We start from the raw sequence: 25,547 nt of genomic DNA, 5'->3' as shown, positions 1-25,547 counted from the left end.
AGTCTACAGTTGGACTTTTTTTTTTACAAGCTCTAAGGATTAACAGTTAACTCCCAGTCACTCCGCCTGGATTTCTAGTGTGTGGGATGTTAATTGAGGCTATGGTTTTAACAAACTAAGATAGCTGCTGCATGTTTCCATTATATTGGCAAATACCTTTTTGAGAAAGGATACTGGCCAGAGCAGCTTTAGCAAAGCAAATCACTCTGAAAAACCTTGCAGCTAGTAACTCCAGTTACTGGTTGTAGTTTATTTCGCTGCTAAAGCACTTGACAAAAATTCAATGATTTGTTACAAATAAAGAAATGATGGCAAAATATAACAAAAGCCAGAGCAAGATTCAGTAAAACCAAACAGAATGAAAATGTAATGTTAATCCAGAACAGGATAATGACAAGTGAAGCCAACGCACCCCACACAAATAAAAAATAAAGATACATGGTTGAAAGGCAGTGGTAAAGTAAAAAAAAAGTAGAGTTATGACTAGCCAGCATACACAATAGTACTGATCAAACAAATAGAGTTTCTAGCAATCTGCTGCATTGCACTGGAGGCCTGCCAGTGATCCTAGGGATGAGAACATAGGAGCCGAAGGAAATCCAAGTGCCTGTGCAGTTAAACGTTAAGAGTGCAGTAAAGCAGAGATTGAAAGGAAGTCGAGAAGTATGTGCATGCTGCCGTTAGTCTGTGCAGCAAGAGTAAGAGCCAAATTGCTCTTGCGTATCATGACCATGCACTCTGCAGAGGTGCAAAACAAGGGCGAGCCACACTAGCCTCCACTCCATGAGAGCCAGGTTGCTCTTGCAGCACCAGTATTCTAGATCATGAAGTGCTTCAGTCCTATCACAGACATAAAGCGTAGGAGTGCATGTTCTTCACAAAGGAGGATGTCTGGGTTTCCAGCAGTGAAGCCATTTCAGTGAAATCTAGGTCTAGTAACTCCTGCAGTGCCAAAATGGGTATCCCTTTAAGTCGATAAATGTAGTTTCAAAAGCAGCATTTTGCAATTACCATGAATTGTTCGTCTGTAAACAATTTTTTTCCTGTCACTTTCTTGAAGTTTTCTGCTGGAAATCCAGAACTCTGATCAGCCAAAAATTCATGTATGTTATTTTTCCTGTAGGACACGGGGAAACAAAGTGTTGTGGGTGAATTGATATTTTGCCTCTCAAGTTGCACATACTTGATTTAAGCAATATTTACACAATGTAACCAACATGTAAATTACCTCTGCACCTTTAAGGTGCAGTATGAATATTGCTTTTAGCACCATTCGTGTCTCAACATGCAGATCTGAAGTAGAAGAGAACGTACACCGCCCCCCCCACCTCCAAAAAAGTCTAACTTTACCAAAGAGATCTACCATGCCAGTGGGAATCTTGGGGGCCCAAGACCACCCCTCCGCAGTTCATGACGAGACGAAAGTGCTGACACGCTCACAGCCACCCATCTTACGGAGGAAAGATCCCGGGTGCACCAATGATTAACACATACACTGAAAGGTATCCTCTCAGCCAGTCATGCAGACCAAATACAACGCAAATCTTTCCATGTGTGGGAGAAGAGCCTGTGAGTGTGGACAGGGAAGCCTATATGGACAGCCTCGACCAAGCAGCAAGAAGCCATGGTACCGACATCATTAGTGACACCACGACATAGAAGTGTTACCCATGAAGCACATGTGTAGTCCACACTGCACAGGCAAAGTTTGAATGCAGTACGTTCTGGGAACACTACAAACAACTATGACTACAGGTATAGGCAACCCAACTGTAAGTGACTTCAATCGAGCACTCCAACTAAGCCAATGCCTAGTCTGGGATGCCCAATGGAAGCACTTATTTATATATTTTTATGTCAACGTTCTTTAAATCTGGATGATGAACCCTTATATAACGCCCCTCTTTGAATCTCCCTGACCTCACTGAGCCAAGAAGTAGGTTTGTTTTGCAAATTAAAAGGTTTATTGGAAGAATTTAAATCATATATATCACACTTTTATGAATATAATAATCTCTGAATAGCACACTTATGAATATGACAATCAGCAATGGGTAATTAAAATCTCAACAATCTCTTTAATCAGTAAGGAATAGGAGAATAAAGGTAGCAGAGAATACTTTTATGGTTCAAGGAACTGCAAGATAGGAAAATGCAACACAGAAATAAACTTATATGGTTTCAATCAAAAGACAATATGATCACTTTTTCTCCTGTTATTACTCACTCCCCCCACTATGCAATATGAAGAGATATAAATGAGGGCACACAGGTTTCATTTTAGGTTTGTTAGAAAGCTTAGGATCTTAGCTTCAAAATGACAGAATTCGGTTCTAGGAGGTATGGTTCAAAAGTTAGATGTTTTTGTGAAGTTAGATTTTTTAGAAATAAAGTCAAGATTTCAGAAATGACAGATGCGCTTTAAAGATTCAGAACCAATATGGACTTCAACTAAGGGGCTATGAAGAAGCAAGACACTCAACCGGCAGCCACCAGAACAGCGGCGCAACCGCTCTGATCTCGGTCCATCAAAACACTTGTCCCTCTTCATAAATATCAGTGCAAAGATGATTATTGCTAAAATGATCACAGACTTGAGAAGAGTTTAGGATAGACAAAAGGTTTTATAATGCAGTTCTGGACAGGCTGAGATGGTTGGAATAAGATTACTTTAAACTAAGAGATGGCTATTCTAGACTAAATACTCACTCCTAGGCTTTAGAATGGAGTGGGCCTCATCACAGATCTGGTCACGGGTTTGGACTTCACTCGCCACCGGATAGGCCTTAGGCACTCTGGGTTCTGCTCTCAGCACTGCACGGCGGTCTGGTTGGCCTCTTGGACTGGATCTGACGGGTTTTTGATACAGCTCTGCTTTCTGGGTCTGGATCTGGGTTCTAGCACAAACAGCACAGCCCGGCTGTTGAAGGTGAGAGCCCCTGGGGAGATTAGGGGTTAGAATCAGGTTGCTAGTTTCTGCAGGCCTGCTGAGAAGAATTCAGCTTTTGGATTAGGCCTCTCTGCTTCAAAGTTCTACAGTCTGGTCTCTGGATCTATCTAGAGTGTTCCTGCAGTGTGCTTCGCCAGGAATAGTGAGTAGTGGAAAAGAGTGTGTTCTATCTGTCCTAGCAGTCCTTATTTATGTATTTCCAAAGTGGGTGGGGAGGCTGATTCTCATTGCCCTACCGTCTAAGGATTGGATTGGTCGGAGGATTTTGCGTCCCCTGACTGGAGAAAGGATCAGCGTGTCACCGAGCGTCATGTTTATGGCTTAGGTGAAAACACTCCCCTTTGTGTCTGTAGAGCATATCAGATTTTTCATAAAAACCCATATTTACAATATACACACTTGTTAGTGCTACCTAAATTGCATGACAGATTGCCTAAGGTACATTTCTGTCCAACTCTTATCTTCCTAGGAGCTTTGGTTCAGAAATGACCACTTTTTGCGCTTTTGGTGGGTTTCCAAATATTATTTCTGCACCCATTTTTAGACATGCATTCATATCCTCTCTGGGCGTATTACTGTAATTTCTTATGTTCATAGCAGCAACCCAGCAGCGGCAATATGAATACATTCCGGGGTTTGGTCTCAGAACATCACACGGCGTCCAGCTTAGTCTTAAATTGTAAGGGAATTTTTCATTTTAATAACCTCAAAGTTTCCCATTTTTGTCAGCTTGGTACAATTTGTTAAGCATTTTTAAAAAACATACATTTGCTTTCAATTCACATGTCAGTCTGAACCGCCTCCTAGAGCTGGGCTGACTCAGAGGGTCACATGTCTCGTTTCCTGCCAACACTTAGTTACACCCGAATTTAGCATATTACTATTCATCCCAAAGAATCCATTGTCTTGACTGAGAGCAACAGGCCAGGGTGCCTCTGCTAGTTCCTGTTCACACCAGCCTGTCAATCTCTTGGCCAAGGGCAGGGGAAGCTTCCTTTGTCCATGGGAAAGGAATGAAGGTTTCTCAGGGGAAGAAAGCCTCAGGTTACTTTCTGATCAATTGTAACAGTTCCTTGAGAAAAAAAATAAAATGTACAATCTAAAATAAGCAACATATCCTTAAATCAAGTCTTTTTCAACATGAAATCACTGTGGCACTCATATGGCATTTTATAGGAATTGTCTTTGGCATAGTTTGGGTTCAATTGTTCAACTTAAAACAAATTATTTTAAAACGCTGGCTTTCTGGTAGAGGCGAGCAACGGTATTACACCCATTTTTGACAGCTGTATTTCCATCAAGTATCTTTAAAATAGGATTTTGTTCTGAGAGCATAGGATTTTTGGTGACATTGAAGTGATGTGGATTCTTGCAGTAATGATCTGTAACCCCCAACAAAGAGGTTGGATCATTTAGGTGATGTGAGCCATGATTTTAGCAATTTGACAATCAAGAAAACGGATTTTCAAACAGCTCTGTGTTTCTTTTTCAATCAGCATTGCTATTTCCAAGTGGTTTCAGACTACTTTGTGGGTAGCCCAATGGTGGTTTTAGGCCATGATCTCCTGTGCTCACTAAGAAAGGCAAAAGTGGATGGTGGCTTATTTTTCAGGTTTTCACTGCACAATTTCTGGTGATTTCTGGCGAGCAGCATGCTTTCCAGTGGCCAGTATGTTTCTGCTGCCAGCAATGCACAGTGATGTTGCAGGGCTTGGATGAGTGGGTTGTTACATCTCACACAACCTTTGCTATAAGTCTGTACTACAGTTTCAGTAGCGTGTTGAGCAGCAAGGCTCATCTCAAGAGGGGAATGTGAGCAGTAATGATGTTACACAGATCCACAATCACAGGTGTTCAAATAAACTTACATTCCAAGTTTCTTGATTGTCAGTTATAAAACATTCACTAGAAGGAGGCACTTAAACACTCAAACAAATATACTTCAATACCGTACACTAAGTTTTTGAATCGGATACGATCCTATTGCAATGGTCCACAAACACAATCTACAACCACCAATAACTTTAGTGACAAGGGTGTTGGGTACATCAATATCTTACTGTAGACATTGATAATACTTTTCAATAGGAGTAAAAGGCAAAGGTTATCAGAACATGAGAGGTTACAATCATTCTTAGACCGTGCAAATATTTTGAGTTGTTCACCAGAAGAGTCAATTCAATAGGTTAGGCCAAAGTCAATGGGCTAAAGTCTTGGATAGGATAAAGCGGTTCTGGTAAGTAAAACGGTAAAGTCTTTGCAAAAGTTCTCAGAAGTAGTTTGTAGTAAGAAGAATCATGTTGGGTCACAAGCCGATTAGGCCTGTGAGTTACAAAAGTTTCAAGCACTTTCACGAGAGGCAAGTACTCGGTCTTGTTTTACAGTACCTTAGAAATGACAGTTCCTGCAGATGTCACTGTTCCTGGGCCTCAGTCATGGGGACAAGAGGGAGGACATCAGGGAACTCCTTCAAAAGCTCACAACCTTCAATTTCGGTGGCTGTAAGCAAGGCACAAACCGGTGTCCCTCTTCCTGGTTCTACGGTTTCCTGCAGCAACTCTAGGAAATTCAACCAGCTCCAAGATAGGTGGCTTACTGTTGAGCCGATTGGTCCCACCAACTCAAAAAGGAGAAGTCGTCCTTGCAGGGGCATTTCTGTCAATTAGAACTTAGCAAGTAGGCACTGCAGCAGGGCTTCACCAGGCAAACCAATGGTCCGAGAGTTGCAGCAGGCTCTTCAAGCTCTTCTTCGGTTCCTTCGTCCAGTGGTCGACTCTGCCTTCCAAGTCAAGAGACTCCTTTTATTCAGTTCTCTCCCATTCATTCCAGCCTAGCTGTCACTCACCCAGCAGGGTGGCTGTCCTTGCCGGACAGTCAGCCAGCCAATCACCAGAGTGCATTTGGGTCTCCTAGGAGACCAAGCACAGGGAGTTTCGGGCACCTCCCTCACTTCCTGCCCCACCCCAGACACTCAGGCGCGAGAGTCGGTCTTCACTCCTGAAGCCAGCCAAAGGCAAAGCGAACAAAGAGACCATACCTGGTTTGGCGCGTAGAGAATCACTTGAGAAGAACCATTCCAAAAATAAATGGCGAAAAAAAAGACAACCAGGACCTGTTTTAACAGAGGGGCCTCAGACGCCATTTGAAAAACATGGCTCCCACGATTTAACGCTACCGGAGCTACGAATAGTTTGCGGTTGGGAAAAATAATGGTAGTTTGTTGTAAAACCACTGCCACCAGCCATTCTGAGAGGAAAGGCTAGCATATGACTGCTACATTAGTATGTAGACACAGGGGATACTAAGTAACCCCTCCAGCACTCTATTGTAAGATAGGGTGGGCTGGTCTAGGTATTAAAAAAAAAAAAGACTAGTAACGTCAATTTCACGTTACTTACTCTGGGAAACAGTTTATCCCAGAGAAGGTATTTAAACCTTGGGAAAGCCTGAAAGGCTTCCCTGCGCCACTGCACTGAGGAAGCAGTGTGAAAAATGAAAAGATGATGCCTATGGAGTTGGTTAGACTCCATAACCAAAGGAAACGCACACAGAAAACAATCAGAATTAAAAAGTTCAAAGTCCCAAAGTTTAGCAAAATAGCTGGAAGGCTCTAAGGTGGGAGGAATTGGCCAATTCATGAGAATTCTCCGTAACACTGTGCAGCTCTGCAGATCTCACTGTTCTGGGCCTCAGTCGTGGGGACAAGAGAGGGCATTGGGGGACTCCCGCATCGACAAAGCTGGCAACTGGCAAACTTTACTTTCAGTGGCTGTTTCGTGTTTCAGATCCTTGTGGTACCGCAAATAGCAATAATCACGGTTCCTGGCTGTCAAGGTAGACTTTCCTCACATCTGAGGTCACGCACTCAAATGAGAGGGCTAGGGGGGCACGGGTCAGGCTTGGTCAGTCCTGCTTCGTGGGAGTCCGGAGGATCTTCCAAAAGCTTTAGACCAGTTTACAAGCAACACACACTATCTGGTGTCCCTCTCCCTGGCTCTACGGTTTCCTGCAGCAACTCTGAGGAAATTCAACCAGCTACGAGATGGGTGTCCAGGTGGCTTACTTGGAAGTTGCTTGGTCCTACCAACTCAAAGGGCGAAGTCGTCTTTGCAGGGGCTTCTCTGTCGATGCGAACTTGGCAAGTAGTCACTGCAGCAGGGCTTCACCAGGCAAACCAATGGTCCAAGAGTTGCAGCAGGCTCTTCAAGCTCTTCAAGCTCTTCGACGGTTCTTTCGTCCAGTGGTTGACAGCCTTCCAAGCCAAAATCCTCACCTTTTATTCAGTTCTCTCCCATTAATTCCAGCCTAGCCATCACCCACCCAGTAGGATTAATGTCCTTGCCGGACAGCCAGCCAGCCAGCCAATCACAGAGTTTATTTGGGTCTCGTAGGAGACTAAGCACAGGTAGTTTGGGCACTTTCCTCACTTCTGCCTACCACAGACACTCTGGAGCCAGAGGCGGGTTTCACTACTGAAGCCCGCCAAAGCCGAATGAACAAAGGGACCAAACCTGGTTTGGCGCACAGAAAAACTCTAGAAGGACCTTTGCACAAAGAAATGGCGAAAAAAAGACAACCGGACACCATTTTAACCTTGAAGGCTGGTCACCATTTTGAAAAAGATGGCTCCCGTGGTTAATGTTACCAGGTCTGTGAATGGTCCCGGTAAATGCTAACCTTGGTAGTTCAAAACGAAACCACTGCCACCAGCCATTTCAATGAGGAAAGGGCAACATAAAAATGTTAGATGAGCATTTAGACATAGGGGATACTAAGTAACCCCTCCAGCACTCTATTGTAAGATAGGGTGTGCTGGGTCTAGCAAGTAAAATGCCAAGTAAAGTCAATTTCACTTTACTGCCCTGGGAAACAGTAGTTGATCCCAGAGAAGGTATTTACACCTTGGGAAATCTAAAAGATTATGCCTATGAGGTTTGTTAGACTCCATAACCAAAAAAAAACGAGGTAATAAAAACACAAATACATGAACGAGTGGGAAAAAGGTCATACTCTCTCAAGGTTAAAAAAACCAAGTCCAGAAAATCCAGCAAAGTTGTTGGGGGTCTCTAAGGTGAAAGGAATTAGCTCATTTTTGAGAATTCTCCATAACACATGGTTGGCTCAGTACTAGATCTCTGCACAAGCAACAAGACTGAGCTCAGCACCCACACAGAAAGGACCAGCACATGTCAACATGATTAAGAAGAATACTGCCTGCACTCAAGAAGGGAAGTAGCTAATCCTGTAGGAATATACAGTAGAAACACTGAAGCTTTGCTCGCATTTTCCATGCAGGACACCAGCAGAATAAGACTTGAGCGATCAACATCGGTCTTGGTGTTTCAGTTGGAACTGACATACCGCTACAAGGCCATGACTGCACCACCACAAAAGCCCCCGTTGTTTTTATAACTGCTCTACCCCTCTTACACAGAAGACCAGATGCCCTGAATGAAAGCAGCTCATCTTGTTTTCCAACATACCATGTCGCCTTCAGCTCGATGTAGCACAGCAAGTTCTTCTTTCCTTCACAGGTGGCGCAGTCTATGCGGCCTTGACCCTTACATTTGGAACAGCTGCAACAACAAACAAAATACAAGTATCACTAGAACCATAGCCTTTTGCAGACTATTTAAACTGCTTTGTAGAACATATCCTCTAACTTGGCTTTGACAAACGGCTGCACATTACATAAATCCTCAATGCTGTGCAAGTTGGGAGTGAAGCTCCATGTACCTTGATCGGCGCAAATACAAGAGACAATTGCTTTCAGGATGTGATATCCAACTTTCTATTTACAAAACGAATGAAAAGATCGACTGATACCATGTTGAATGGTATTACAACATAAATGCAAGCCTTCAATGAATTGCTGCACATGGTCCTGCAAGAAGTATACATTTCTAACATTGCTGCATGTTGAAGATCATAATCCGATTTCCGAATAGCTAAACCTGTAAAATGGGAAATGTAGGGGTGTTGAATAAGAGAATTGTGTTTTGTTCACCACCCCCACCAGACATCAATATAGCTCCTGGGAACTAGCTACGTTGTTTATTTTCACAGTTGTCAAGTCTTAATGAAACAAGGCTTAGAACCCACTTTCCGCTCTAGAACATTTTGCTTCTACTCTACGTCAGGTAAAGCTATACAACAGGGTTACTGGTACATTTATGAAGCGTGCCTTCCATTAACCCAAAACAGCCGACAGATGGGTATTCCGTGATATAATCTCCAGAATTTATATTGAGAGCAACATGGGAGAAAAAATAAATTACAGGCACTATCCAACACTTTGCCCAAATATTATGTGCTTGGAGTTGTTTATATAATTGCACCAAGATATGCTGGGGAGGAGTTTTAGTGCATAGAGTCACCCTCGTTATTTTAACCAGCGATTAAATCACATAACCGACTGATGGGACTCAGAGGTGATTTGCAGAAATGAAAAATTCCCCCCCACATCTATGTAACCACCATACAGGTTATGATAGGTTTAAAAAAAGTACATATAATGTGTGAAGGTACGTCATGTCCTTTAACAATGAGGACTGAAACTGAACCATCTGTACCTACTGTGTTTCCACTGTACATGGAGTTCAGAGGGTGCATCAACAGTGGAGTGGACAAATATGCAATAGGTTTCACAATCTCCTCACCTTTGGTTCCCGATGCCATTGCAGTGAGAGCACTGGTCATCCACATTCTTCCCAGTTCCTTTGCACACAGTGCATTGCAGCTGCAATCGCAAAAAGAGATTAAATTATAACTCTAAACGCCATCACTTAATTCAGATGCAAACTGGTCCAGTTAGGCATTCACAACACTAGGGAAGGATACTATACCAAAAAAACAAACCAGAATGACTTACCCTTCCTGATCCTTGACATTCTTTACAGATTGTTTGGCCTAATCCAAGGCACTTCTCACAGGCCTATGTAACAGAGAAAATTCAAGTTAAAAAAAGAATACATTTAGAAACAAGAATTGTAATGTGAGCAAGAAAATACTAACAAAGTGTGGATTCTAGTTTGCTTATTTATTACTCTCCTTCATAACTGGTTGGGTGTTACCCAATCCACAGAAAGGCTACAATTCGAGAATAGCTCTCATAGTGGACCTGCGCACCACACTGAATAATGGCCCGGCATCAACCAACATAGCTGGTTCCATAGGTTTCCCAGCCAACCCAGTTCACGCAAGGTAGACAGGTCAAGCAATGACCATGTATGGCAACATCCATTTACCATCTGGCTGTTAGGACAGTTTTTCTGAAGTTCTACCCAACTTCATCAAAACCATTCAACTGAGACAGCACAAGACTCCACTCTTGGTAAAAGGCTGTACCACCAGTGTTTGTGGTAGCGTAGACAGAGCAGCCAGGCTCATTTTAGGAGGGAGAGCGGGATGTAAACCAGAAGAAAATCTAAAACACAAATGAATCCATAGAAACAGTGACAACTAGAAGTATTATTAAAAACAATAAAAGGTTTATTTTCAAGAAAATTAGGCCAACTGAGGTCATGGGGTAAGTACTGGTCAAAATCATAAAAAGGAACAAGTTATTTACCTGTAATTGTTCTCCAGCATGGGTCTGGCATGGATTCACATGCTCATGAATATTCTCTGTCATCTAGCTGGGATTCCTCGGTAAAAGAAAAAACTGTTTGTTTCATTTCATCTGTCTTTCTCATATAAAGCAATCACTGAGCTTTGGGTCATACTGCCCCCAGCCAATGACTGTCCTCTACCCAAGCCCCTCCCCAGGCAGTGATCTTCAAATTTGGTAGCACAAAAAGTGGCAGTAAGATCAAGAAGAGCCGCAGAGGGGTAGGCAGGAGGGTTTGCATGCAGATCCATGCCAGACCCATGCTGGAGAACAACAGTTACAGGTAAGCAACTTGTTCCTTCTCCAGCACAGGGTCTGGCATGGATTCACATGCTCATGAATAAAGAATACATAGCAGTACACAAATGCACAACCACGGGAGGTGGCAAGGCTCAACAGAAGCAATATCTTACCTGCTCATCAGGCTTACCTTCAAGCAAACAGGTTGCGCAGCACTGCCTGGCCGACTCTGGACTCCTCCCTGCAATCACTGTCGACGCAGTAGAATTTCGTGAAGGTGTGAGTCGACCTCCAAGTAGCAGCCCTGCAAGTGTCCAGCAGGGGCACACCAGACAAAAACACTGTCTTAGCAGCGATCGCTCTGGTAAAATGGGCTCTCGGATGGCCAGGCAATGGTCGGTTTGCCAACCGGTGTCAATGAATGATGCAGCCGGAAAGCAACCTGGAATTGGAAACCTTGGACAGGGCCTTCCACTGGTTCACAAAAAGCTGAGTTTTCCGGAAACCCTGCCTACGGGCCACATCCAGCGAGTGCAAATTCCTTTCAGCCGGCAATGAAGGCGTTGTGGGGTGGGGGGGGGTGGGGGGCAGGCGCTCGAACATGGGTAACACAGGTAACACCAAGGGCTTGTTCAGATGAAAGTCCGATGGAACCTTAGGCATGAAAGGGGTGCGTCCACAGCACCACCCTCGTCTCATGGAAAGTCAAGTAAGGTGGCTTGCAGGACAGGGCCTGGATCTCACTCTCCTTGCAGAGGTGATGGCCACGAGGATGGCTGTCTTCCACAATAATCTTGAGCGGAACTGAAAGCATTGGTTTGAATGCACCCCCCCTCCCCCCCGCCTAGTCAGCACCACGTCGAGTTCCCACACTGGGGAACAGTGTACAAAATCACATTAAAATACATGATTGGGAAAAAGTGTCTCTCTCCAGGTTGAAAAAAAAATAAAGTCCTCAAAATCCAGCAAAGTTGCTGGGGGTCTCTGCCCAACTACCACTTCTGAGCTTGAGGGAGATCCCTGGTACCAAAGTCACGAAGACTAAAGACGTTAAGAAAAATCTTAAACAGCCACACCACAACTCCACTACCCTCATTTTAATGGTCTGTGCCTGAATACCAGGTGAGTTGTTGGAGCTGGCGATGAGTTGCTGCATACATGTGGCCTGATCGGCTATGCTGCACAGAGGCTTCTCCATGCAGTGTTCACCGCTGGTCGAGGTGGATTGCCAGGTGGGTGGTGAACTGTACTGTATTCATATTAGGTTAGGGCTCTGCTACGAGACACTACCTTGACAAACATCTTTGGCTGCAATACAATCACAAATACTTTAAAGCATCCAATGACAACTATGCACAGATCGCATCAGTGCATTAGAGACTTACTTTCACAGAGGATGTGTGGGGCACCTTGACATGCTCTTCTCCATCCTTGAACATTTCAGGAACAGGCACCGCTATATCCCATGGAAGAGGGGCAGGACCGCCCATCGAGTCCACAGGTTCTCCTGTTTGGGCCACAAAATATGAAGTTTACATTAATCAGATCACAAACCATGTGGAACATTTGGGCTGTCTAGCGTGGTCATTCTACGGTACATGGGTCCAAACTGAAACATGCTGAACAGCACCACCATGGAATGCCTTCCCTACTAGATTTGTACTCCAGAAAAATATTTATTGGAATGGAGTCATACGTGCACTGAAGAAGCATTTTAACACTAATGGTGGATGTTAGAAAATCTGCTGCTTACCTCTTGACTTCCATATGGCATGTTTTGCTTTGTTTGGACTCCTGAATTGAATCTTTAGAGTCAAATAAAGTAGTCTTGCTTTATTTGCCTGGTTTAACTTATCGTGTCTTTTGGCTCATTCTTATGTGGAAACTGATCAGTTCATAAAACACAGTAATGAGAGACTGTACATTTCTGGTACAGTTACAATTGCACACCTCACCCTAAAAGGTAAACGGTTGGTAAGATGGATTTCTAAACTGTGGTGGGCAGAGTCTAGGAGGCCACCCTAGCTATAACTGAACTCTGGGAGTTTAGCCAAGCCAATCAAGGTAAGCATGGAGAGTGGTCAAGTCTTAGTCTCAGGAGAGGCAAGTGAGGTCAGGGGTCCACCATGAGTCCACACAGTAAAATACACCTGGACAATAACTACAAAAATACAGTAAAGGTCCAAAAACACTGACAAATCAATCAAGCAGGTAATACTATCACACAATACTCGAATATGAAACATACAATCAATCACTACATTGCATATAAACGCCCTACTACTTTCAAGGAGAAGGTAAATATATAAACGATTATGTCAATAGTCCACAGGAACGGGAGCCCTAACTTTAAGAAGTCCAACTCTAAGTTGAAAAGGGCCTTGTGCCCAAATGTTAACACGGTCCCTTTAGAAGTTAGGAACAAGTTAGACGTGTCCCTGTGGGTTGATCCAGAAGTCTTTCAAATGGATTTACAGGAAAGTAAATTAATGTTACATGGCTTCTAGAAAGGTGTTTTCAGCAGAGGTTTAAAAAATAAGTAGCTGGAGGTAGGTTTTCCCACCATTGGCTACAGTAGAAGATGCAAGGTGCCAGTCCGAGTGCAACCCTTTCCAATGGAGAAATGCACTAGGCACCGATGCAGGACTCTTCAGGACACTACCAGATGGGGGATGGCCAGTTCCAGCGACAGTCGCAGCACACGGGTCGTCAAGGAGTGGCGGGGGCTCTCTAGTAGTCACCCGAATTACTAGCAAAGACACTTCACAAGTACGGAGAACACAAACATAGGGAAAAGTTTAGTCTTGATTATCCAACAAATTACAGGGATCACACTAGAAAAACATTCTCCAGAGCTTGTCTCCCAAACGCGTGTCATACATTTTTATCTGAGAGTGATGCCACAAAACCAAGTTCCGTCCCCGAAACACATCAGGTGTGCAAGTTGGTCAGTTTAGGCGAACCATATACTCTTTCTATACGGATTAATACGATTGGATATCTGGAGGCTCCACCGGATATCACCTCTACATATAATGAATACAAAGTTGCAGGGCTGTGGGGAAACTATAGGCTCCCTCCAGCAACATATTATGCCTTCATGTGAAAGGTGACTCTGGATTAGATAATGCGCCCTCCCAGGCCTGGGACCCTGGATCAAGCTGGATGTACCTTCAAGGCAATGGGAATTATCATGGAGGTGCTGCGTGTTCCCTAATGTTACCATCTCTAATCACCCATGCTTGTGAGAACCCATTCAGTTAATTTGTGAGAAACACATGCATTTTTCCACCTCTGGTTCGATGAGAACAGGTTCCATCCTTCTACCTGGATTGAATGGGCATTGTTAATGTTAAAGGACATTTGTACTGCGCACTATCACCACCGGAGCGGTCCCCTGGTGCTCAGGCGGCTCTGAAAGAGGAAGGGACGGGTGGTTAGTTGAAAGAAGCTGAAAAAATGCAAGCGAGCAGTGATGTGCTGTTGGCGGCCTCAGCCCGGTGTGTCCGTTGGCTGGGCCTGGGGTGTTTGCAGCCGTTCGTCGACGTGTTCTGTTGTGCAAGTCGGTGCGTTTGTTTTGTTGTTGCAATGTAGTGATGTTTGTGCGGTTTGTTGTGCTGTAGGTTTGTAGTTGTGTTTGGTTTGGAGTTTGAGGTGTATGCAGAGCAGGAAACTTTGTGCAATTGGTTAGTCGGCATCTTTATCCTGCATGGAGGTGCTGGGATTCTGTAATCTCCCCAGGTGGGGTTCGGGAGCACCCCAGCGCCTCTGGCCTCAAACTGGGTCCGTCTGGCCTTCATGGTCCCCTTCACATCTGGCCCCTTCCTCCCCCAGCCTCCCTCGCAGCACTACCAGTCTTCGCTTCCCACTCATACAGCTAGTGCAACTGCCAATGTCCACAGCTCATATATAGTGCAGCGATTGCCAATATCTCGATAATTCCACTACCCTGTGGTACCTGGTGGCAACTAAGGGGAAGAGTACTCTGATCAGTGGGAATAGCGTCTGTTGTCTCCATCTCAGTGTGGGTGTCGCCTGTGTTCCCCTCTAACCGGCATCCTTCGTCCAGGTGCCATGGGAGCTTCTTCACATTGGGAAGTCCACAATCGGACGGAGGACGGGGGGGGGGGGGGTGTAAGAGAGGGGGGTTGTCCGTGTCCACTCCAGTTTAGTCATACCTTTCCCTTTTTGTTTCAGTTTGAGTCTGTGGTGTTGAAGAGCCAGGTTTCTAGTAATTTCCTAAATTGTAGGTGATTTTTGGTCTTATAGCTTCTGGGATGTTTTTGCGGCTAAGTGGTAGAAGGAGGTGCCTCCAAGTTTCTTCTTGAGGTATGGTTTAGGTTCCAGGCGGATTTCGTTGCTTGACCTGAGGAGTCGTCGGCTTGTAGATTGCCATTTTCTTTTGTAGGAATGCTGCTCCTTGTCCACCGATTGCCCTATGCGTAATGCACATTTGAAGGTGATGCAATGTTTAACTGGGAGCCAGTGTAGTGTTTTTAGGGCAGGAGTGATGTGTTCTCTTGATAGTTTGAGTAGTCTGGCTGCTGCATTTTGGATCCGCTGTAGTTTCTTCAGGCGGTATTCCGAGGTAGAGGCTGTTTGCAAACCTTTTTCTTTCAATCCTGAATGAGTGGAGCTTTTTTTGACCAATTCTTATGAGCTCCATCTTTTGGAACACAAATCTCCTTTATGGCTGGTGGCAGTGGACATGTTATACCAACTATGGTGTAGTTTTTATAATGCATGCTATGTCCATAGCCTCGGTAGTGCACAATAGGGGCACCCAAGCACCAACTTGGGACCTCGCCCCCCCTCCCCCCCAGTACTAGCACGGTTGTGCTTGGTTAGCCCTTCTACCAATACTTTTTTTAGGGGGGCGGAGGGTAGGTCTGTATGCTTTGCCTTGGCGGGAACTCAGATATCCCTGTCTCTTCCCCAGAGTGTCTGGACAGGCAGGAAGGAGTCTTCCACCCCCCCCCCCCGTCATTTGCCTGCCAGAGTGCCTGAATAGGACCAGCTCCCAGCTCCCACATGGGGTCTGACAGCCAAATGCCCCTTTCTGTAAAATGTTGAGATTGCAGATGAGTGTGCTGGAACTGTATAAAAAGGTGAGGTATCAAATTAACCACTGGAAGCTGAAGTAACTGAAGTAGACAACAGTGAAGCGACAACTGCTGTTCTGGCCCAGTTTTCTGTGCAACAGAGGATCGCCAAAAAGGATGATGACTCTTTGGCTTGTGGGTACAACAAGACCCAGAACGAACTTTGAATTGAGCCATCTCTCGAGGTCCTAGGAGCTGCAGAACCCAATACCAGGAGACCAGCTACCCATTGAGTGAATCATTGTGGAAAGGCTGAATCTGTTCAAGTCTTTGCTGCACCCGTATGGACACTCCAGAAAGCCGATCCAAATCACCCAGACGCCCTCACCAGAGTGTGGGACGGCAGGAAACAAAAGATCGACCAGGTGATCTGTGTCCTTTGTTGGTACGCCAGAAAAGGCACCACAACCGCAGAGTGAAGAAGTTGCTGAAAGTCATGCCACAGGTCCTCCCTCAAGATTACTGCTGAGTTCCCATCCATTGTCCTGCCTTCAGTCATCAGACCAAGGAATCTAGATGTGTCCAGAGCTGCAACACCACGGAACATCCAGCACAAACATTTTCTTCTAAACTAAGGTACTGTGGTGAAAAAGGTATTCCAAAGTTCACCCCCTCTTACCTCCCTTCAGCAAGTCCTTTTACAGGTCTCCCTTGTTAGTTGTTCCCTTGCTGCTTCTAAAGCACTAGAGACCAGAAAAAAATCCTCTGCACTCCTTGTATTCTGCTGCTTGTCAAGACTGAGCCCTCACCGAAACGCCTTTAGCTAGGGTTGCGTATTTGGACTTTGTGCAAAGAAATACTCTAAAACCTTGAACCGGGCTAATGTTACACTAACCATTTTCCTCCCAGTAACTTTATTATATTTGTTTGCAGAGTAAATGTATTACTGTATGAATTGTTAAAACCACAGGTGCACATAGTAACCAATAATATGATGTCTTTTCCCTTTCAAATGTTGTTACAAATGTAACGTGAAAAAACTGAATGTCCTTTGAAATGTATTAAGTATTCTAGTGTAAACGTATTTAAAAGGGATTCTGGTGTATACAATAAATATATAATTTTATATAAATTATAAGCGTTTTTGGTGGCATGTCCAGCTAAGATCTGTAGGCTTACCTACAGCTCACATCTTCCTCTTAAGATAAGGGACTATTCTGCCACTCTACCCAGGTCCCGAGTTAGTACAGACCGATACTAATAGTGGGAGATCTACACTGGGATAGCTTACTAAAGTCTTACTATCAGTAGGACTTTCGGAAAACTCCCCTAAAAGCCACCCATGTTATGCAGTTGGTATGTCGTCCCTGCCATCATCTTAGCATGCAGCTCTGTTAATTGAGTAACTGCCTCTGTCAGGGTCCCATTCTCTTCATCATGGGCAGGAATGAATGTGAAGCAAGAAGGCCCGATCTTGGCGTAAATGCCTCCATGGCAGTGAGGAGGTCTAGAACATCTGTTCTGGAGGGCCATTAACCTTACTGCTCTCAGTTCTTCCTTGAGAGCATTGAACCCTTCTCAGTGGAATACATCGTCTGCATCAACTCCCAAACTGTTATCTGAAGCCATTTGGCATTCATGTTTGCCTGTACTGCTGGAACGATGAAGCGAAAAATAAATTCAGTTCCGCTGAACAGCTTGTGTTCTGGTGGTATTGCATCGAATGCATTTTCCATTTTTGACAATGCATAGTTTCCTCACTTCACTTGGTCAACCCAACTGGTATCTTCCTTTGCTGCGTATCCATTTTCGGGAACCCATCTACTTGTAGGTCTTTCCGGGGCACTGCCAATGCTTGTGTGTAGCTCTACGAGTGAGCACACTCTTCCCAGTTAGGGAGAATTGTCAGAGATGTGCCAATTCCCTCCACCTTAGAGACCATAGCAACTTTGCTGGATTTTGAGGACTTTTTTTTGGTTGTGGAGTCTGACAAACTCCATAGGCATCTTTTACATTGTGTCACGGCACCATCAGTGCAGTGGCACAGGGAAGTCTTTCAGATTTCACAAGGTTTAAATACCTTCTCTTGGATAAACTACGGTTTCGAAGAGCAGTAAAGTGAAATTGACTTTAAACATTATAACGTTCTAGACCCCAGCAAACCCCATCTTACAATAGAGTGCTAGAGGGGTTACCCACTATCCCCTTTGTCTATGTTACCCTTTTCGCACCGAATGGCTGGTGGCAGTAGTTTCATTTGAACTACCATGGTGTGCCTTTACCGCGGGCTGCACACACAGCTACAGTAAAGCATCCACGGGAGTCATGTTCGTCAAAATGGCCCCCCCTCCCCTGACTTTTTTTTCACCATTTTTTTGTGCAAAGGTCCTTATTGAGATTTGCTCTGTGGACTGGACCAAACCAAGTTTGGTCCCTTTGTTCATTTTGCCTTTGGTGGGATTCACAAGTGAAACCTGCCACTGGCTCCAGAGTATCTGAGGTAGGCAGGAAGTGAGGGAGGTGCCCAAAACTCTGTGCTTGGTCTCCTAGAAGACCCAAATGCAATCTGTGGTGATTGGCTGGCTGACTGTCCAGCAAGTACAGCCCCCCTGCTGGGTGAGTGACAGCTAGGCTGGAATGAATGGGAGAGAACTGAATACAAGGTGTCTTTTGGCTTGGAAGGCAGAGTCGACCATTGGACGAAGTAATCTAAGAAGAACTTGAATAGGACGCCTGCTGCAACTCCTGGACCGTTGGTTTGCCCGGTGAAGCCCTGCTAGAGTGACTACTTGCCAAGTTCACATCCAAAGACAAGCCCCTGCAAGGACAACTTCTCCCCTTGAGTTGGTGGGACCAATCAACTCCAAAGTAAGCTACCTGGACACCCACCTCACAGCTGGTTGAATTTGTACAGAGTTGCTGCTGGAAACCGTAAAGCCAGGGAGAGGAACACCAGATTGTGTGCATTGCTTTTAAGCTGGCCTAGAGCTTTTGGATGATCCTCCGGACTTCCAAGAAGCACGTCTGACAGAGACACCTCAGAGTGCGGGACCCCAGAAGCAAGGAAAGTCCATCTAGACAGCCAGGAACCGCAGTGCTGCTATTTGCGGTAGACGGGAGGAGCTGAAACACTGAATAGCCACTGAAAGTGAAGAAGTTTGCTGGTTGCGAGTTTTGACCGTCCCAGTGCATTGCAGGAGTTCCGACGTCCTCCCTCTTGTCCCCATTACTGAGGCCCAGGAACAGCGGGATCTGCAGAGCTGCACAGGAACAGAGGTCATAAGCTGCATCTTTTTTTATTTCTAAGGTACTGTAAAAAGTCTGAGAGAACCTCTTACTGTAGAGTGCTTGCAACTTCTATAACTCACAAGCCTAAACAGCGTGTGGCCCTATATTTGATTCTTCTTCATCAAACACTCCTAAGAACTTGTGCAAAGACTGTTCCATTTACTTAGCAGAAGTGCTCATTCTATACAAGACTTTTGCCCATTGACTTTGGCTTAGCCTATTGAATTGTACGGCTCTTCTTGGAGGATCCAAAAGTATTTGCCTGCTTAAGAATATTTTTGGTCTCGCTCTAATAACCTTTATTCTAAATGTCAGTGATATATTAATGTCCCCAGCACCCTAGTTATTGAAGTCACCTGTTGGTGTAGGTTGTGTCTGTGGGCCATCCCAAAAGGGTCTTTACTGATTTAGAAACTAAAAGTGTACAGTATTGAAGTGCATTTGTGTTACTATTATATTGCTCCCTTCTGAAGAAGGCGTATTCTAACTGACAACTAAATAATTGTTGGTTATGCAAGAAACCGAGCGTAAATTTATTTGAATACCTGTAACTGTAAATATCTAACTCCACTACAGCTCACATTGACCCCTCTTGAGATAAGCCTGGCTGCTCAACACGCTACCAAAACTGTAGTACAAGGTTGGGTTTCCTATAACTGTAGTCAAGAGTTGTGTGTAGTGGTCCCAAAGGGTACTGCATACAAACTTTGCCGAACACTGTGGCAGCTGCATGTATGCCTTCGACCCGATATCCTAGTAGTGGTCCATCAGCACTGCGGTTCCGACCTCCATACCTGGTATTCGAAATCTGCTTGCATCCTTTATTCTCTCCAACCTTTACTGGACCATCACTCTGGAAACCTAATGAAGCACCCTTGAGCGGAAGCATGGGCATGGCCACGCTCCATTTTTGACCCATGTAAGCAGTTCCTTTTAGCTTCCCACTCCTTGAGGCAATTGTTTTTTCTTCTGCACCATTACCACTGGAACGGTTTAGGAGCACCTGTGCTCTGCCCCCAAGGACTCCTCCTTTCCACCCTTTTGCGGTTTATACTTGTCCATATATAATCTGCAGCCTTTCCCCGCATCCTGGCAAACTCCCTCCTGCCCCCTTCCACATGTCCTTGGGTCCCATCTTGGGGTACCAATTCCTTGTGTCTCATTACCTTTGCTTCTTCTTTGTGCAGACCTTCAGTGATGTATTCTATGGTTTTGTCTGTGCTCCAGTAGTTTATCATTTCTTGAGTCTTCAAACTGGAACGGCTTTCTGAACATCCACCTTAGTGTGGCTAGTCTCCCTTGAAATCCTCTTTGTGTTGCAGTGTGATAGACCCATAATGCATTGTGCTCTGGCCATTGGGATTTTAGTTGCTACGAATGTCCTTGGTGCACTCATGGCATAGGGGGATGAGAACATACCAAACAGCTCTCTCCTGTGGTTCATTTGCCTACCTTGGCCATGTGCGTGTACCACATGTTGGAAATATGGGCCAAATCAGTTGAATATGAATTTACCTGGCTGAGGTCTAGGTCTGCACTGCATCCAAGTCTATTTACTTCCTTAGCAGTGCTCATTACCTGCCCAGATATGGCTTCTGGAAAAGCATGGATAGGGGCTACATTAGCAGGGGGCAAGGCTTCTGCATGTGAAAATTAGACTTCCTAATAAAGAGGTATAGACAGCAGAAGGCACTAAACGTTATCACAACATTTCATATTAGTCTACCCCATTATGCGATTCCAAAGTGTTTTCTTGCATTGCTCCGAGGGTCTGTAAAACTCAATTGAAAAGCCTAAAAATGTGCAGTGGCGACAACATACAGGCTCTCAAACCAGGGTTTATACCAGGGCCTGACGAAACTGCGTAATGAAACTGTGTCCCCTGGGTAGAGTAGGGGCAGCTTTAAGAGTGTTAGTTTCTGGGGTGTGGTCCTCACTGTTCTTCGACCTCTACCACCGTGCCCGCAGTTGGTGAGAAATAAAAAGGCAACAGCGGAGCCACCTCGTTAACGTGGCTTATTTTTACAAGTGTTTGAGCAGGCAGTTGAGGTGCTCACAGACCATTAACTTGCGAGCGATGGGCACAGGAAAATGTGTGCTGTATCCCCAATACAGATATGTTGGACCTCATTTTGTGAATGAAACATTTGAGCACATTGTACGCCCTCGCACACCCACCCCCTCCCCCATCATGGGAACACCTCTCAAACAAGGAATTTTGCGAGAGCGTTGGGGTGACAACAGGGACCGGCTTTGATCCATCAGGACAATGGTCATTTGACCACCATCATGTAGCGGTAGCCCTGACAGACATGAATCCTGTCAACATAGTCAATGTGAAGGTGTTGGAAAGGCCCAATCGGGCAGGGTATGGCTCCACTCACTATAAAGTATGACCAGCACTGAGTTTTTTTACAAGTAACAATTTGCCATGTACGTGGCTAAATGCTCTGCCATATTTTACAATGCGAGTGGCAAGTACATCCCTACCTAGAGTGGGGTAAGGCAACTGCCTAAGTGCAATCTGCAATAATGCAGTTGGAATCACTAGCTTGCCTGTGCTCTCCTGTGGCCATAAAGCATCAGTCTGTAGGGCATATCGAACATCCCCTTCTTATCCACGATACTCTTCTCCAATTGTGCCCTTCAGCACGTCTGCAGCCCCTCTGCCATCGTGACAGCCCATAATGTACTGTAGACGTCATGTAGTCCGAATCCGAAAACGCCAACTTCTTGGTCCCCGTTGGAGAATTTTCATTTCAGTGCTAAATTCCTCCCACCATATAGACCCCCAGCTCTTTTGCTGGGCCTAGGATTTTAATTCTGGAGTGAGCAAGACCTTTTTCTGACTCCTGTTTTTTTACCCAATTTGGATTATGTGTTTTCACTGTTTTTGGAGTCTGAAAAACTCCATAGGCATCTACTTTTTGTATGGTGGCACACCACCTTCAGTGCAGTATCACAGATATCCCTTTAGATTTCGCACAAGGTTCAAATACCTGGTTCAGGGGTTAATAAAGTTCCAAAGAATAGTAAAGTGAAATTGACTTCTTACCTTTCTCATTGTAGGTCCATGCAAAACACCATCTTATGTGGAGTGCTGTGGGGGTTACCTTCTAGCCCCTTAACCTACATTATCATGCAGCATTTATATGTTACCCTCACTACTTTAAACAGCTGCTAGCAGTGGTTTAATTTTCCTACCATTGTGCGTTTCTACCGCAGGCCAAGCTGCAGTACAGCAGGCATGGATGACCATTTTGTCAAAATGACAACACCCACGTTTTTTTTTTGCCATTTTCGGTCTTAGAGTGAATTATCAGACCTTTGCCAATTCCCTTCTACCTTAGAGACCCCCAGCTCTTTTTGCTGGACTTTCGGACTTTATCTCATGTACTTTTAATGAGATTTATTCTTTCTTTTGACTTTGGATTCCGACAAACTCCAAAGGCATCATCTTTACATTGTGACAGAACCTCAGTGCAGCGGCAAAGTGAAGTCTTAGATTTCCCACAGGTTTAAATACCTTCTCTTGGTGAAACTTTTTCCAAGAGCAGTAAAGTGAAATGGACTTACTAGACCCAGCACACACCATCTCACAATAGGGTGCTGGAGGGGTTACATAGTATCCCTTTTGTCTAGCTTCTCGTTTAACATTTTTGTAACCCCTTCTACAATTAGGCTGGTGGTAGTGGTTTACTTTTTACTACCATTGAGTGTTTCTGCCGCAGGCTGCAATTGCAGCCGCAGTAAAGCACCCATGGTTGCCCATTTTGTCAAAACGACCCCAGTCTTCTTTCGCCATTTCTTGTTGGAAAGGTCCTTCCTGAGATTTACTCTTTGCTCGTTTTGTCTTTGGAGGGATTCATTGATGAAGCCCGCCTCTGGCTCCAGCGTGTCTGACAAGGGCAGGAAGTGAGGGAGGTACCCAAAACTGCTTAATCCCCTTGGTTACAGGAATGCACCCAAACGTGATTGACTGGTCCTTGGAGGACAGCCACCCTGCTGAGTGATCGATAGGCTGCGAATGAATGGGAGAAACATGCATAAAAAGGCAAGGCTTTTGGCTTGAAAGACAGTCTACCACTGGACGAAGTAATCCGAAGAACAAAGACGCCTGCTGCAACTCCTGCACCGTTGGTTTGCCTACTGAAGCCCTGCTGCATTGCTGAAGATCCGAATTTGCCTCAAATAGAGAAGCCCTGCAAAGGACGACTTTGGTCCCGCCAACTCATCAACCCCAAGACAAGCTCACCTGGAAATCCTCTCGGAGCTGGCTGTACTTCCATTGCTGTTGCAGGAACTGAGTGCCAGGGAGAGGAACACCAGAATAGAGTGAGTGTCTTTGGTCCCGAGTTTCAGAAGATCTTCCAGACTACCAGGAAGCAGGACTGACCAAGCCTGAGCCACAACAGAGTGCTAGACCCCAGATGCGAGGAAAGTTCATAAAGGTATCCAAGAACTGCAGTGGTGCCATTTGTGAGGGTCGCGCGAAGCTGAAACCGCAAAGTGCCACTGATCTTAAGTTTGCCCATTGCTGCCGCCGACCATTCATAGTGCAGGAGTCCACAGAAGTCCTCCCTCTTGTCCCCAAGACGGAGGCCCAGGAGCAACAGGATCTGCAGACCTACACAGGAACTGAAGCCAGCTGGATCCAATTTCTTTTAACCAAAAGGTACTGTAAAACTAAGGGGAATTACCTCCTGTTGTGTAGCCTTGCTAGTCTTAGTTGCTTTTGCAGAGTTGCTTACAGCTTTGCCCCTCACAAGCCTCCCAGCTTGTGGCCCTACTGTTCTACAAAGGCTTCTAAAACGGTGGTCGGTCAAAATACCGAAAAAATCTCGAATTACAAAAAGCACGAATTACAAATCTGGAGGGGAAAAAAAAAAAAAAAAAAAAAAAAAAAAAAGAAAAAAAAAATCGAATTTTTTATTTATGTGTTTTTGGGGTCAGGTAAGTAAACAAAAGGGGTAAAATAAAAAAAAATGAAAAAAAGGGGGTTGGGGGAACCCCCCCATTTTGAAAAAAAAACTCATTGAAAAAAAATGATATTTTTTTTTCTGAGATTTTTAATTCGTGCTTTTTTTTCCGAGATTTTAATTTGAGATTTTGACTATAAACCATCTAAAACATTGTGCAAGACTTACTTACCTTCAAGAAGTGCTTCAGCTCCTACCTTTTGCTCAACTAACATTGGCTGGCCCGGCTCCCTGAAAGACTCTTACCTCCAACTTTGTGCTTTACCTTTCCCCAGGAAAAGGTTACATTACTTTGCATTGGGGATTCAAAAGTACCTGCTTAAGAATATTTGTTAACCATTGTGTTCTTCCCAAAACCTTCGACACCAAACACAGTATTGCTCCAACTGTGCCAGTGATATATTAATGTCCATAGTGTCCCAAAGTCGGGTCTGTGTGCTATCCCAAAAGGATATCTCCCGAATTATAAACAGTGTATTTTGACGTATATTTGTGTTACATATATTTGCTGCCTTATAAAGGCTTATTCAACTGACTTAAATTAATAAAATAATTGTTTAATCAAGAAACCTTGAGTGTGTTTATTTTAATACTTGTCAATGTGAATCCCTGTGTGATAACCCCACAGCTCACATTGATCCCTCTTGAGATAAGCCTGGCTACTTAGTCACTCTACCAACTTGCGCAGTACATGCTTATACCAAGGTTTGGGTTAACTATTGCCAAGAGGACAAGGCTGGTGCCGTCTGCCACAGGGTACTGCACACAATTTTGCCTAACATCATGTAACATGGTTAGTTACACTAAAATACTTGGCTGGTGGCAGTGGTTTAATATTACTACCAGTGTGCATTTATACCACAGGCTAAACACTCAGCTGCAGTACAGCACCCAGTTCTTTCTTGTTTTTACCCTGTTATTTGAAACAGGTTTGAGTCCTTTGTGTGTTTTGCCTTTGGTGGGCTTCAGCCCCGAAGCCTGCTGAGGCTCCAGTGTGTCTGGAAAGGCAGGAAGTGACAGGAGGGACCCAAAACTTCCCTGTCCTTTGTCTCTACGTGTGCCTGAGCGAAACTAGTACAGATTGAGACACCCTGCTGTGTGATTGGCAGCATAGGCTGTGAATGAATGGGAAATTGCTTACAGGGCAAGGCTTTTGGGACTAGTGGCAGAGTCGATGTTAGGCAAGATTGTATGTGGTACCCTTTGGGTGAACTACAACAACCCTGACCTCCTGGCAACAGAAACGCAACCTTTGGTATAAGTCTGCACTACACAGGTTGTTAGCGCGTGGAGCAGCCAGGCTCATCAAGAGGGGTCAATGTGAGCTGTAGGGGAGTCAGCGATGCAGTGATAGATATTCAAATAAACGTACACACAAGGTTTGATTAAAAAATTATTAAAATTACCAGTCAGATATAGTAAGCCTTCTACAGAATGAA

The 25,547-nt window shown here is 44.7% G+C and overlaps 1 protein-coding gene across 1 annotated transcript in view; it reads right to left on the bottom strand.

The window, feature by feature from the left end:
* LOC138566337 (protein SSUH2 homolog) overlaps nt 1–25,547 on the bottom strand; it is a 167,713-nt gene that overhangs the window by 23,055 nt on the left and 119,111 nt on the right. Inside the window, exons 7-11 of the mRNA XM_069643478.1 lie at nt 12,185–12,306; nt 9,822–9,884; nt 9,610–9,689; nt 8,434–8,526; nt 1,012–1,117 (exon numbers count right to left, since the gene is read on the bottom strand). Coding sequence (XP_069499579.1) covers nt 1,012–1,117; nt 8,434–8,526; nt 9,610–9,689; nt 9,822–9,884; nt 12,185–12,306 — 464 coding nt within the window. The remainder of the gene's footprint in view (nt 1–1,011; nt 1,118–8,433; nt 8,527–9,609; nt 9,690–9,821; nt 9,885–12,184; nt 12,307–25,547) is intronic.

Source organism: Ambystoma mexicanum, chromosome 2p, assembly GCF_040938575.1.
Source record: "Ambystoma mexicanum isolate Mex_15411 chromosome 2p, UKY_AmexF1_1, whole genome shotgun sequence".
NCBI lineage: Eukaryota > Metazoa > Chordata > Amphibia > Caudata > Ambystomatidae > Ambystoma > Ambystoma mexicanum.
This window is presented reverse-complemented; position numbering and strand designations above follow the sequence as displayed.